This window comes from Trichoderma evansii, assembly GCF_050947405.1.
Source record: "Trichoderma evansii strain SZMC 28006 chromosome Unknown GGI43scaffold_1, whole genome shotgun sequence".
Lineage (NCBI taxonomy): Eukaryota > Fungi > Ascomycota > Sordariomycetes > Hypocreales > Hypocreaceae > Trichoderma > Trichoderma evansii.
Genome location: NW_028145205.1, coordinates 1383694 through 1396115, shown reverse-complemented (window position 1 = coordinate 1396115; position 12422 = coordinate 1383694). Strand labels below are relative to the sequence as shown.

Genomic DNA, 12422 nt, shown 5'->3' with positions numbered 1-12422 from the left:
CATTGTTATTGTCAAGTGCTGCAAGATAAATTTAGCAGCTCACACTAGACCTAGTAGTATTCCATTGAATGAATACGCAGGTATCCGGGCAGCGGCCCAAATGTGCCGTTGGTAGCCACTAGGCGTGATAACAGAGAGGTCACGAGAGAAGGGAGATGATAGACAGCACCTGGTAGAAACAACCTTGGTCCGGAGCATGCATATTCTAGATCGTATTCGTCCACGAGGCTCTGCAAGCACCGCAGGCACTATGATATTGACGGCTAGAAGTTCAATCCAACATATAGCATGAGTACAAGCCTTGAGCATCAGCGTATCCGCGTGCTGCCGAGTAGCCATACATGGAGATGGGCGATGGGCGATGCACAATGAGGGGCCAGCAGGGGCAGATCTGCAGCATGATGCATGAGCAGCGCCCTGGACCCCTCTGTATCCCACGTCTTTGCCCACGTCTGCCCACGCTCGCCAGGCCGAGTTTGGGGGGCAGGGAGGGCTTGGCTCGGCGCTCGTTGGTCTGGAAGCAGCCTGGAATATCCGGGGTCCGGAAGGATGGTCTGCCACATCCAGGCGATAAATTTACGGGGCGAAGCTGATGCGACGCCGACCAGCTCCATCGATTCTCTGTTTGCATCGCAGAGAGCGGAAAGTTTTCCAGCACGATTAGCGAGCATAAACCGGCAGCAGCGCTGATTTGATATACCACCAAAAGCTATATGTTCTCAGCGGCGGTTGGGCTGGGCCAGCGCCAAGCTGGTGCGATGTCACGATATCCGGACGAGTTCTCAACTAATATCTGCCTAGCGTAAGCCCCCTCCAGCAAAACCGGAACAAGTCGCGCGGTGCGGCTTCGGAGCTGACGCAGAAAGTTTCTGGAGTGAAGAGGGCATTTCCAATTACACACTGACGCCTAGGACATGATAAATAAATATCTCGTCTCGGTGTGCAAAGTGATAACAAGTAGCTTCTCATGCTCGACTCGACGCAGGTCACGGGCAGGCCACTGAGTGGGGGAATAACCCACGCTATGTAAATGTAGCTTAACCCACATCCGCATCCTCAGATCGACGCTTAGCTGTGCCTTTGTTCATCTTCCCCCAAGACGCAGGAACTCAAAAAAAATCAATCTCTGTTTGGCCCGTTGATAGAGTTTCCCAGCTCCAAGACAGCGGCCGCCTTCGCTCCCCCGCTCTGCCCTAGCGTCATGCGCAGATCACGGCCATTGACACGCTCCAGTCCGCTTGCAGCATCTTGTTAGCCACAATGGAGGCGACGTTGCTCAGCAGCCTCCACACCAAGCTGGATGACTTGGAGGGCAGGCTGCAAGCCTATCGTTACGACCTGATCACCGATTTCCAGCGCTACTACCACGACCTGCTCACCGGCGTCAACCCCAGCGTCGCGACCAGCATCCAGCAAGCCATTGCACCGTCCTTTATCAACTACCCGATACTGCGTCCTGAGCTGGAGGCCGCTGACTCACAACCACCTGACAGGCCCCAACCGGCCACATTCCAGCAGGCTGCGACGCCTGAGGCTTCTCCTCGTATCGAGGCTCCCAACGGCTCGCACGAGCGAGAGATAGAGCTGCAAGGTCTCTTTACGCCAAGCTATCTCCCGCTGCTGGATAGCTCCCCTCCCCACAACCGCCCTGCTGCCCCGGCTACCACCCCGACGACTTCTACCCAGGCCACGGATCCCTTCCCACTGCTGCCTGTCATGGAAACGCCGGTTGCCGACAATAGCACTGCCACAGACAATGGTGTCACCATGGACAGCCTTGCAACCACAGGGAACAACGCGGCTCCCGCCGGCGGCCAGGCTCCAGCCGAGGCGAATCGCCTCGTGAGGACCGCCACCGAAGAGTCAACCTCGTCCGCATGCTCAGACAAAAGCGATTTCAAGGTTATGCGAAGTGCGATGCGACGTTCCTCCAGTATATCTAAACCGCCTCAGAGCCCAAGACGGGTGCGGTTCGAATTCATGGGTGCAGAGGTGCTACCTACGTCATCGCCTCAGCAGGTGGAATTTATACCTCCCGGCCCAACGTCGCCGGCCGCAGAGGACGAGCCAATTGCCTCCGATATGATACTTGGCGACGATATCGAAGAGTGGCAACCTCCTCGGAAAAGCTCTTCAACAGAGGCCTTGAGAGCCTTATCTAGGGCGCCAGCTGAAGAAGGCACCGTGTGGACTGTCGTCGATCCTGAGGCAGATAGGGCCAATTCCCAACCAGACAGCGCGAAGAAGGGGGCTTTAAAGAATACCTACTCCATGGAGCAGACAAAATCTACTACGAACAACCAAAGAATAGAAATTTCAGCAGGTGCTGCCCAAGGCAGAAATACAGCATCATTAGATTCTGGGAATGCCAACGGCCGTGGATCAGAAACCAACAGGAGTACTGACGACTCATCAGATGATGATGGCGACTATCTGGCCATTGGCAAACGCAAGTCTGCTGTTAAGCAGAAGTCTACGTCGCCTTCAGCCACTCAGTTGCCAATGAGAGGAGCGAGTAACGGAGTTTCAGCTACGGCGTCTAGATCAAACAACTCGCATCCCAATGCCAATGCCCCTAGAGAGAGCAGGAGTCCAGCTGCTATGGACAATGAGAGCTTGGATGATTATGGCGATGACGATGACTTATTCGAATTTGAGCCTGCCGGCTTGAGTGCTCCACCGAAGCCGCGTGAGAAACCGGCAGCTCCCCCGCCAGACGAGCCATCGGATGACGACGAATTTCAGGACGAAGTGCCCAACATGGCTCGGCCCGCTCAGCAGCCGCTCTATTCGACATCGCCAGCTGTTACTATCGCGCGGCCACAGAGAACGGAGAACTCCATGTCCACAGTATCCAGGTTCCAGCCTGGATCCCTTGGATCCTACAAAGGTCGGCCAGTCATCATGCCTGTTGTGCGCAACCCTGAAGTGCACGCAAGGGCTGCTTCTTTGGGCCAGTTTAACACCTTTGTCGGAGGTTTAGATGGCCGTAGTGGAATGGACGAGGGAGATCTCAACAGCTTCCGTGCCAGCGTTGTTCAGCCTGGCTTTTCCGGGACGCCGCGGAGCTTCACTGAGCGCTTCATGATGGAGGAAGCACAGGCGGAGAGGGAAAAGAATGGCGCCACTCGGTGATATGATTCTTTTTTATATGAAATTTGCTGGCGTCTTGCCTCGGAGGTTGGTCTCCTATCTCAGCTTACTAAGGCATGGTGGGTGGGTATGGATTTCGGACTATATGGAAATGGAAATCTCGATGGCGTTCATCTCTGTGAAGGATTTGTGTGTTTTGTCATTTTTTATGAGAAGGAATGAGCATGAGGAGGAGGGCAGGGTTCTCGTCCAGGCGATGTTATATCATAAACACCCCATTTACTTAAAACATATTTTATCATCACTGATCAAACTGTATACGCATAGTCATAGGTAGTCAAGATGTGCCCTGACAATACATATATGGGCCAAGTATTTTATGCTTCTATGGATCTTTAAAGTGTCAACGCGGGTGCTAGTACCTGGATCTGCTTATCAGCCGATTCTTAGAGCGGAATTGGTGGTGTGATGGCGGGGTCATGAAGCTACCGCTTTATCGAGGTTATGATGTAAATGCATGTAAGAGGAACTTCTCGTCATCCTGCCTGTAGGTAGTTTTTGATGCTGACATTCCGCATATCTCCGCCAGTCATTCTCGATATACAGCAATCCTAATTCAAAATGCCTGGTATTCAACTCGAGATCTTCAAGGTAAGGCTCTTCGACTTTCGACGCAACCGCATTTCCTAACCTTGGCCTCTCCCGGAGTAGTTCGGCGTCTGCCTTATGTTCCCAATTGGGTTCATGTATTATTTTGGAACGAACCTGGACAATCGCTTCAAGGTTAACGATTTCTGGCCGAAGCCCGAAGAATGCAACAAGGTGCCCCAAGATAGAGAAGAAGTCGTTGCGGAGTACGAGAGAATCGTGGCACGTCAAAAGATTCGACAAGCTCTTCAAGAGGAGAGACAGCGACAACAGGCGGAGCAAGCGCAGCGGAACGAGAGCTCTTAATTGTGTTGGCAAATGTTTACCTATCGCACGACGGCCTACAGAGGGGGGAAAAAATGGGAGAAGGGATTAAACCCGAATTGTATTATATGAATGAATTGGCGCTATTGGCGAACACAGGACAAAATGCATAGTTGGCGTTCAGCCTACAGAGAGGCGGACTGAGGACAAAAAAAAAATAACTCAACTCAAATGGGTGATTTTGGGCGGTTTTTGTATGATAATAGGATTTGTTACAGCTATATGTCTATATGTCTCTCCAGCTTGTCCCAATCGTCGTCTGTGATAGTGCCTTGACGAATGTTGGCGAACAGTGCTCTGACTTCGGTATACTCTCGAAGACCAGAAAGCAAGGTATGCAAACTTTCTACCAATTCGGCTGAATCGACATCGGCCTGCGTGTCTTCATTCGCAGCCCACATTATCTCAGACTCGACAACCTCGAGCTCGAACCGTTTAGAGATGGCCTCCGTGATGGCCATGAGCTTGGATGGCTCCGTCCAAATCAAAAACCCTCCATCTGGGTGCTCTTCAACATCCTCAGTGCCCTCATGCTCAATTGCTTCTTCCAATACATCTGATAAGGAAGGCCCACCATCCCTAGGCTTAAATATAGCCCGTCCTCGTCTTGAAAAGTAAAATGCAGTGGAGCCTACAAGTCCACCAGCCTTCTTGACCACAAATTTGAGATCATGCAAGCTGCGTGTCTTATTATCCGTCTCAATATCAGCAACTAGGGCAATATTAGGTGGCATCATAATCTCCAGTGTCATAGGCTCAAGCTGTGCGCCTGTTGCAGAGCGACCTTGGCCTCTTGCAATGGCGCCCTCAATTAGGGACTTTGGAACGCTCGCTAAATCATGTATTAGATGAATATATCTGCATCAATATCATGGGGGAGCAGTGAGCCGCATAATAAATATACCTTTTGTTGCTGCTGCAACTGCATTTGCTAGCTGTGGGTTGAACTTGACGTCCTCGCCATACACTTTTAATCAAACTCATAGCGTTAGACTAGTCTTGAGACTTTGCGAGGGGAGCTGGTGCCACTAACTTTTGGAGTACATGGTGATGAGCTTTGTAAATGAAATACGCTCAGACATCTTCTTTTTGTCGGTAACCGCCTTGATATGTTTGGTTTTGGACCATTTATTGTGTCCTGCGTACTGAGACGCCGTCGTTCCAAATGATCGTAGGCATGACGGGCATACAAGACCGCTTGAAGATGCGCGAGAAGGGATTGAAAGATGAGACTTTCTCAAAAGCGAAAATGATCTTGCGGGATTCATCGTGATGAGTCGTTTGTAAAAACCACTAAACAAAGCACATCCACAGATGCTCTGCAACCGTCCAAGATACTGAAAGCGATATTGCGTCTCCGTATTTTGAGACACTAATTCAAAGATATTCGAGCTTCCAAGCTACTAAGTGGTACTATCGCATGTTCCTCCAAATGCGCCGGGTTAATGATCTTCCCTGGAGCTTGGGGCAATCAGGCTGCCCATCCAGGGCCACCAGCGCCTGCTGATTGGCCATTGCACCACCGCTAGTGTCGATGCCCATCATCATACCTGTTGGAATGCTCGCCATACATCCCCCCTATCAATGAGTCTTGGACAATCATAGATAGCGAAGACCTGATTACGACAACTTAGAATACGACAACCGAGGGCCCCTCTGACGACGCCGGATACCGCCTGCCATGTCGTCGAGCCAGGAGCCCGAAGCTCCAGCCAGTGCGCCGAGCGTGCAGGCCAGTGCCGTCGCCGATTCAGCCACTGCCAACCCGGAGCTGGACCTCCCCAAGCTTCAAGCGCTCCCCGCCGAACAGCAAGATCTCTTCCTCCTCACGTTTGTTTCGAGCTTGAAAAGGCATGTATTGGGGCTCGTGGAAGACGATTGTACGGCCCAGCAGTTCTACCTCAAACGCGAAATATTCCAGATCATCAATCTCTCCACCCCGCAGCCGTCTCGGGTCATCAGAAACAACCTAGGAGCTTGTCTCGCCCACATTTTCGGGAAGGGAGACAGAAAGCTATTATTCGAGACGATAAACGATCTTATAGCAATAGCGGCAGGAGGGAAATCGAAGGATGGGGAGACTCGCGCAAAGCATGCAGCTGTTAGCTGCCTGGGAGATGTCTACGCCTCTGCGGGGGACAGTGCAATTGGACTCCACCAGCTGGCTTGCACAACACTGCTGAAGCTGCTTAAATCGTCCTCGAATAACGCAGGAATAAGAGCGGCGGTGTTTACCGCTTTGGAGAAGATCGTCATCATGGTTGAGGGATCCATGGATGAATATATCTCTCGAGACATATGGAAGCAGGCAAGGAGCCATGCCTCCGTTGACAAGGGAACTCTCGTTGTTGCGTCTGCGTGCCGATGTCTTAAAGCGTTGGTGCGACACACCATGTACTTCAAAAATTCGACCGACTTCGACAAGCTGGAGACGGCAATGTTCAAGGCTGCCGACTCGTCATCCGCAAAGGTTCGAAATGCCATGGCCAGCTGTTTTGCCGAGGCGCTTGTGCAAGGATATTCAGAGTCCAGCGCCGCGGACGCTGCCGCCAAGAATAAAAAGTCTAAAATCAAGCTTAAACGAGCATCCACGCACCCCAGCATCGCGGGTGATGATGACGAGATTCCATCTCGACCGTCAAGCCCAGCTCCCGGCGCCAAGCGAAGTCAAGACCTTGCTCTGTCGCTGCAGGATATCTTGAAAGTCTTGGCTGGCTACTTTGTCAAGCCTGCAACCACCAACAAATCTCGAGCTGCTATTGGAGTATGCTATGGTAAACTGTTCCGCCGGCTCGGAGAGAAGACCGTGCAAGCCAATTATCTCAGCATAGTAGAAAGCTTGACCGTTGATATCCTCGGTCACGTAATCATTAGCAACAACCGCTATCGCTTGCTAATTTCTCGAAAGATTGTGGATACTATCATTCAGGATGTCATTGGGCGCAAGATCCTGGGAGAATCTGGCCAAAAATCTGCAGCAGAATCTCTGATTAGCGGCGTTTTGAAAAATTACCCTCAAGCTTTGGCTGAAAGGCCGGAGCCTCAGAAGCACACTCTCATTGCTGCTCTGAATGCCGTCGCATCGCTACTAAAGTCACTCGGATCTGCTGCAAACAGCTTTGCAGAGTCTTGCCGAGATGGGCTATTGCAAGTGCTACAGCATCCAAGCTATTCTGTGCAAGTATTTGCGTCGAACTGCATGAAGATTTTTGTTCTCGCATGCCCTCAACAGTTGCTGCCATGCCTTTCGGTATGCATGAACAGCCTCAGCCGCGAATTGTCTCTACTTGGGACTGGACGCAACTCTCCCAGGCGATGCATCGGGTTCGCACATGGTCTGGCTGCTACTCTAAGCGCTAGCCCTTCCCGCCCATTGCATGGCTCTCTTGATGTAGACAGCCGAGTTTTGACAATGGCAACAAATCTGCTCAAATCCAGCAGCCAGTCTGAGCTCCGTGTCTCAAGTACCCAGATCCAAGTCGCTTGGATTCTCATCGGTGGCCTTATGTCTCTGGGTCCAAATTTCGTCAAGATTCATTTGTCGCAACTGCTCTTGCTTTGGAAGAATGCACTGCCCAAGCCTCTAGCCAAGGACAATACTTCAGCCAGGAGCCTTCTTGAGGCATCATTTCTTACCCATGTGAGAGAATGCGCTCTAGGCTCCATTCTAGCTTTCCTTCAGTTCAACAACCGGCTTCTTACGGTTGATGTCTCTAAACGTATAGCGGCAATGCTCCAAAGCACAACAGCCTTTTTAAGGACGCTACCATCTAAGAAGATTACCGATGATATTTCCCAGAGACTTACTCCTGCTCTTCAATTGCAAGACTTTGACAGGATGGTGCAGCGTAGAGTCCTGCAATGCTATATCAAATTGGTGAACCTGAGCCCTGCAGGTGGAAGTGAAGCCCTTTTGCAGTCAAATCTGCTGACTCTTGCCATATCTCTCTTTGCGGATCCCGATAACTACACCCCCAACTCTTTGAGCGCGTCGATTGCGAATGCTGCTGGTACCTTTGAGTCGGTTTGGGATGTTGGCGACAACACTGGCTTTGGCATAACCGGTATCGTATCGGGGTTCAATGTCAAACCGCTACCAGGCCAAAATGAGAACGCTATACAAGAAGATAAGACTCGACAGAATGATTCAGAAGTTTTTATTGATAGTCTATTGCAATCGCCGGTCTGCGGCAGTCTAGAGCATGATGCGTCAATGCTGTATATCGGCGGCGTAGATGACGGATCAACAGACCCTGATCCCCCAGCTACCGAGGTCATCAACAGCGCCATTCAGCTATTTGCTTTCGCATTTCCATTGACTCCTGCCAAGGTTCAAGAAAGTATTCTGGAGCAAATTAGAACATTTGCGTCAGCGGGTTCTCTCCAACGAGACCCAGGGCGTAAAGCAGCTATCAATGTCAATCTTGCAACAGCAGTCCTCTGCACGATGAGGGTTGCTGTTAAAGAGACCAGCTCTCCATCTGGAGATATTGCTAATATCGCCGTGGAGCGATTACTGCAGGATATCGTTAGAGATTTTGTCCTTGATCCTGACCAATATGTTCGTAGCCTTGGCTATGCTGCTGTTGCGAGACTATGCAACGTGTATGGCAATGCATTTACAAACCAGGAGATCAAATACCTTGTTGACACAATTGTCGGAAATAGAGAACCTAGTGCTAGAGCGGGTTGCGCAATGGCTCTGGGTGCTATCCAGACAAAAGTGGGCGGAATGGCTGCCGGTTACCATCTCAAAACTATACTCGGTATCCTAATGTCGCTTTGCAATGATCCCCATCCTGTGGTTCATTATTGGGCTCTCGAAGCATTGTCACTGGCGTCAGACGCTGCCGGTTTAAGCTTTGCTACCTATGTGCCAAGCAGCTTGGGTATGCTCGCGCAGCTCTACGTTTCCGAGACACATCATTCTGAGATATCTTCGGCCATTACGATGAACTTTGAAATGGAACTTTCGACAACAGCAGCCATTGCACGAAGTGTCGACTCGCTTATCAATGTGCTTGGACCTGATCTTCAAGACGCTAAGAAATCACGAGAGCTCATCTTTACTTTGGTTGGGCAGTTCCAAAACGAAGAAGATGTATTCGTTGAAAGAGCTGCGCTGGGATGTTTGGAACATCTCTCCTTGTATGCCCCTGGCCAGATGCATTTTGGCGATTACGTCGAGGTCTTGCAGAAATATCTGCCGTCCGAACACGCAACTCTACGAGATGTGGCCGTAGATGGACTATATAATATTATGAAGCGAGACCCGCGAGATGTTCTAAGAGAAGCAGACAAAGGATACGAAGATCAACTGTGGCTGGTACTTGACGCCGATCCATCTCATGATGGCATCCGAAATATCATTCGAAACTGGTTGCATCAGACATGTCTGAATGAAACCTCTTTGTGGCTTCAGCGCTTCCAATCCGTTCTGAAAATGACAAGGGCTAAGCCAGAGGAAGATAAGAATGTAAATAAGTCTACAACAGGCGGGCTGCCTGATTTACGGGACGAAGAAGCCGCAGGATTTGCAGCCGCCTCGACAGGTGCGAAAGAGGACAAGGCCGACGCAGCATCAGAAGCTGAGCCTCTGCGCTGGCAAGTGACGACGTTCGCGATGAGCTGTATATATGACATGTTTGCTATTATCGCAAAAGATGTGGCGACACATGGCGAGTCGAAAGCTCAGCTTGCACTGCAGAATAAGATTGCTGATGTCGTACGCATGGCCTTTTCTGCGTCGACATCTGGCGTTTTGGAGCTGCGCATCTGGGGTCTCAAGATTATCGGCTCGGTCCTCAAGATGTTTGGCAAGACACCCGACCCTGATTTTGAGGAGGCCATGCTCTTAGAGCAGTATCAAGCACAAATCAGCTCGGCGTTAACACCGGCATTTGCGGCGGATTCATCCCCCGAGCTGGCTTCAGAGGCGGTCAATGTCTGCGCAAGCTTCATTTCAATAGGCATTGTCACCGATGTTGACCGAATGGGGCGTATCTTAAAGACGCTAGTGAATGCTCTGGAGAACTTCTCTAGTGATAACGAAAATGCAGGAATTGGTGATCTGAAGGGTCTCAGCTCCAATGCACAAGTCATGGTCAAAATCTCCGTGTTCTCGGCCTGGGCCGAGCTGCAAGTAGCCAGCACAGAGCAAAAGTATCTACTAGATGTTCTCAAGCCGCATATTGGGAAATTAACTCCTCTCTGGCTTGAGGCACTCCGAGAATTTGCACGACTTCGGTTCGAGCCGGATATCTCAATGACACTAGGACCACCCTCTCTATCGGGCAGCTTAGACACAATCTACGCGGCTTTGAACCGCGAGACCCTGCTTCGCTTCTACCAAGACGCATGGCTCAAACTGGTCGATGCAATTGCGAGTTTAATTGAACAGGACAGCGAATTTGTCTTTGACGCCCTGGACGGCAAAGAGCTAAGCGAGACATCCACCAATGGACAAACAAAAGTACCAGGCATTAACTACCGAGACGAACCGGTGGCCTTCTTCTTCGTGCTCTTCGGCCTCGCTTTTGAGGCCTTGGCGACTCGGCCCGGCCAAGACAACTCCCTGGCTACGCAGGAGCAGATGTTAGCCATCTTGCAAGCTCTAAAGAAGATTCTACACCCCAGCGTGACTGGTCACGCAATCTACCGGCCTGATGTATTTTCCGAGACAATGGACCTTCTAGATCGTCTAGTACTGACGGAAGGTTTGGACGTCCAGAGCGTCATCGTCGAGGTTGCCAGAGATCTATGTGTTACGCATCCTTCTGCTCGAAGACAGTCGGATGATGACGGTGACCTATCTGAAGATATTGACCAATTATTTGAACTGACCCGAATCATCGTCCTTGTTCTATCTGGCATCCTACCCGGTCTGTCTGAGGGCAATGCACCGGCACGACACCAGATCAATGGAGAGGCTATTCTATTAATTAGAACAGCGCTCAATGCCATTGTAGATGCTGCGGAGGTGTTCCCATCTATCATCAAGACAGACTTGCACGCCTGTATCATTCACATTTTTGCGACAATTCTCGCTACGCCAGAATGCCAGGAGCTGATTGTACCACAATCACTCGCTATACTGAAACGATTCATCATCAGCATGTCCAAGTCAAGGAGAGACTCGGCCAATGGACCATCGGCGACTGACATCCAGCTGCAAGGGTGCCTCCGGCGCTTCCTGTCCATCTACCTCAGCGCGCAGAAGCGGGAAACACCGACGTCCCTGACGTCTGTGAAGAACAGCCTGCTTGCCACCACTATCCTGTTTACAAGTGGCACGAATCAACTGCCTGCTACCGAACCCCTGGTCGCACGCTATCTAGATGAGGTCCTAGACTGCCTCACAGATCGAATGGTATGTTTTATCTAGCCCCACCCTAACTCGGCTCTCCTGCTCTCTCTCTCCCTACCTTTATGCCGATGTACTGACCCTTTCTCCTTGCCATTGTTTCATAGACGGCCAAAATAGCAGCCAATTGTATACGATCGCTGTTGCTGCAAGGAGCGCCCTCTGCAGCAGATGTCAGCATTGCCCGCTATCTCTTCCCACGACTCATAGCTTTTGTGACAGACGTGGGGCCTGAAGATCCTGAAAAGGCTCGATCACTCGTCAGCCACACGCTGTGCTTGTACGTAAGGTCGGTTAAGCCTGATCGAGTGGCAGCTGCCATGTCAATGGTCATTCCGGCTCTCATGGCCAGAGCGACAGGAGAGGGCGAAGGGGTCTATTCAGAGACAAGCACACGCCTCCTGGAGCTAGCAGCGGTCAATCAAGAGGTATTCAAAGCCATTGTTGGAGGCCTAAGTGGTGGTCAGCGGGCGTTCCTCGAAGAAGTGATCCGATCGGGTCGGCCAGCAGCCGGTGCTGCAGACAAGACGCTTTCCAGCGAGGCTTCACAGCCAACCATTCAGTTGAAGATGAATTTTGGCGGCTAGATGGAGAATTGAACCGTGTCAAGAGAAGCTCCCATCAGCAGCTGATTAATAAAGACACGCCAAGAGAGAGAAATTCTGGTTAGGGCAAAAAGGGTTAAGATTTTTGTTGTCTCATGCATGCGCTCATTGGCGATTGAAAGATATATGAGCAGGGGGCCAAGATGGCATACTGGAGTTTTGTATGGTTCAATGCGCGGATGGAATGGATACACATGTCACGTAGACCAAATGGTGGTGATGATAATTTTTATTACCTTGTTCAGGACGGCCTCCGTCTGCTCGACGCCCAAGTGTTACCTCAATGACCCCGAAACAAGCCGATAGGCCGGATGAAGTATACAAGTAGGAGTTTTTTTGTACCTTATCATTCGTGTTCCCACTTCTCATCGGCATCGCCTAGTGGATAG

At 50.9% G+C, this 12422-nt stretch overlaps 4 protein-coding genes across 4 annotated transcripts; 3 read left to right on the top strand and 1 right to left on the bottom strand.

Moving 5' to 3' along the window:
- The first annotated feature begins 965 nt into the window (after positions 1–965).
- Positions 966–3485, top strand: GGI43DRAFT_13790 (uncharacterized protein). The gene has a single exon (XM_083199267.1). It carries the CDS (start codon positions 1261–1263, stop codon positions 3133–3135), a length of 1875 nt encoding a protein of 624 aa, XP_083066093.1. The 5' UTR covers positions 966–1260; the 3' UTR covers positions 3136–3485.
- Positions 3486–3632: 147 nt separating this feature from the next.
- GGI43DRAFT_390324 (uncharacterized protein) lies at positions 3633–4313 on the top strand. Its single transcript, XM_083204305.1, has 2 exons — positions 3633–3744; positions 3805–4313. Exons 1-2 carry the CDS (start codon positions 3715–3717, stop codon positions 4045–4047), a joined length of 273 nt encoding a protein of 90 aa, XP_083066092.1. The 5' UTR covers positions 3633–3714; the 3' UTR covers positions 4048–4313.
- Positions 3964–5474, bottom strand: GGI43DRAFT_13680 (post-initiation translation factor DPC29). Its single transcript, XM_083199251.1, has 3 exons — positions 5099–5474; positions 4970–5032; positions 3964–4897 (listed from the first exon to the last, which is right to left on the bottom strand). The coding sequence occupies exons 1-3, from the start codon at positions 5331–5333 to the stop codon at positions 4284–4286; spliced, it is 912 nt and encodes a 303-aa protein (XP_083066091.1). The 5' UTR covers positions 5334–5474; the 3' UTR covers positions 3964–4283.
- Position 5475: 1 nt separating this feature from the next.
- On the top strand, positions 5476–12255 carry GGI43DRAFT_13706 (AP-1 complex accessory protein LAA1). The gene is made up of 2 exons (XM_083199252.1): positions 5476–11434; positions 11536–12255. Exons 1-2 carry the CDS (start codon positions 5747–5749, stop codon positions 12013–12015), a joined length of 6168 nt encoding a protein of 2055 aa, XP_083066090.1. The 5' UTR covers positions 5476–5746; the 3' UTR covers positions 12016–12255.
- The last annotated feature ends 167 nt before the right edge of the window (positions 12256–12422 follow it).

What these genes read in the sequence shown, in the direction of transcription:
- GGI43DRAFT_13680 (XM_083199251.1), bottom strand. Translation starts at nt 5,333, where the DNA reads ATGAATCCCGCAAGATCATTTTCGCTTTTGAGAAAGTCTCATCTTTCA. An exon ending in CATCACCATGTACTCCAAAA is followed by an intron (nt 5,033 to 5,098) that starts GTTAGTGGCACC and finishes TTTGATTAAAAG; the next exon opens with TGTATGGCGAGGACGTCAAG. An exon ending in AGTTGCAGCAGCAACAAAAG is followed by an intron (nt 4,898 to 4,969) that starts GTATATTTATTA and finishes TACATGATTTAG; the next exon opens with CGAGCGTTCCAAAGTCCCTA.
- GGI43DRAFT_13790 (XM_083199267.1), top strand. Translation starts at nt 1,261, where the DNA reads ATGGAGGCGACGTTGCTCAGCAGCCTCCACACCAAGCTGGATGACTTG.
- GGI43DRAFT_390324 (XM_083204305.1), top strand. Translation starts at nt 3,715, where the DNA reads ATGCCTGGTATTCAACTCGAGATCTTCAAG. An exon ending in TTCAACTCGAGATCTTCAAG is followed by an intron (nt 3,745 to 3,804) that starts GTAAGGCTCTTC and finishes CTCCCGGAGTAG; the next exon opens with TTCGGCGTCTGCCTTATGTT.
- GGI43DRAFT_13706 (XM_083199252.1), top strand. Translation starts at nt 5,747, where the DNA reads ATGTCGTCGAGCCAGGAGCCCGAAGCTCCAGCCAGTGCGCCGAGCGTG. An exon ending in ACTGCCTCACAGATCGAATG is followed by an intron (nt 11,435 to 11,535) that starts GTATGTTTTATC and finishes ATTGTTTCATAG; the next exon opens with ACGGCCAAAATAGCAGCCAA.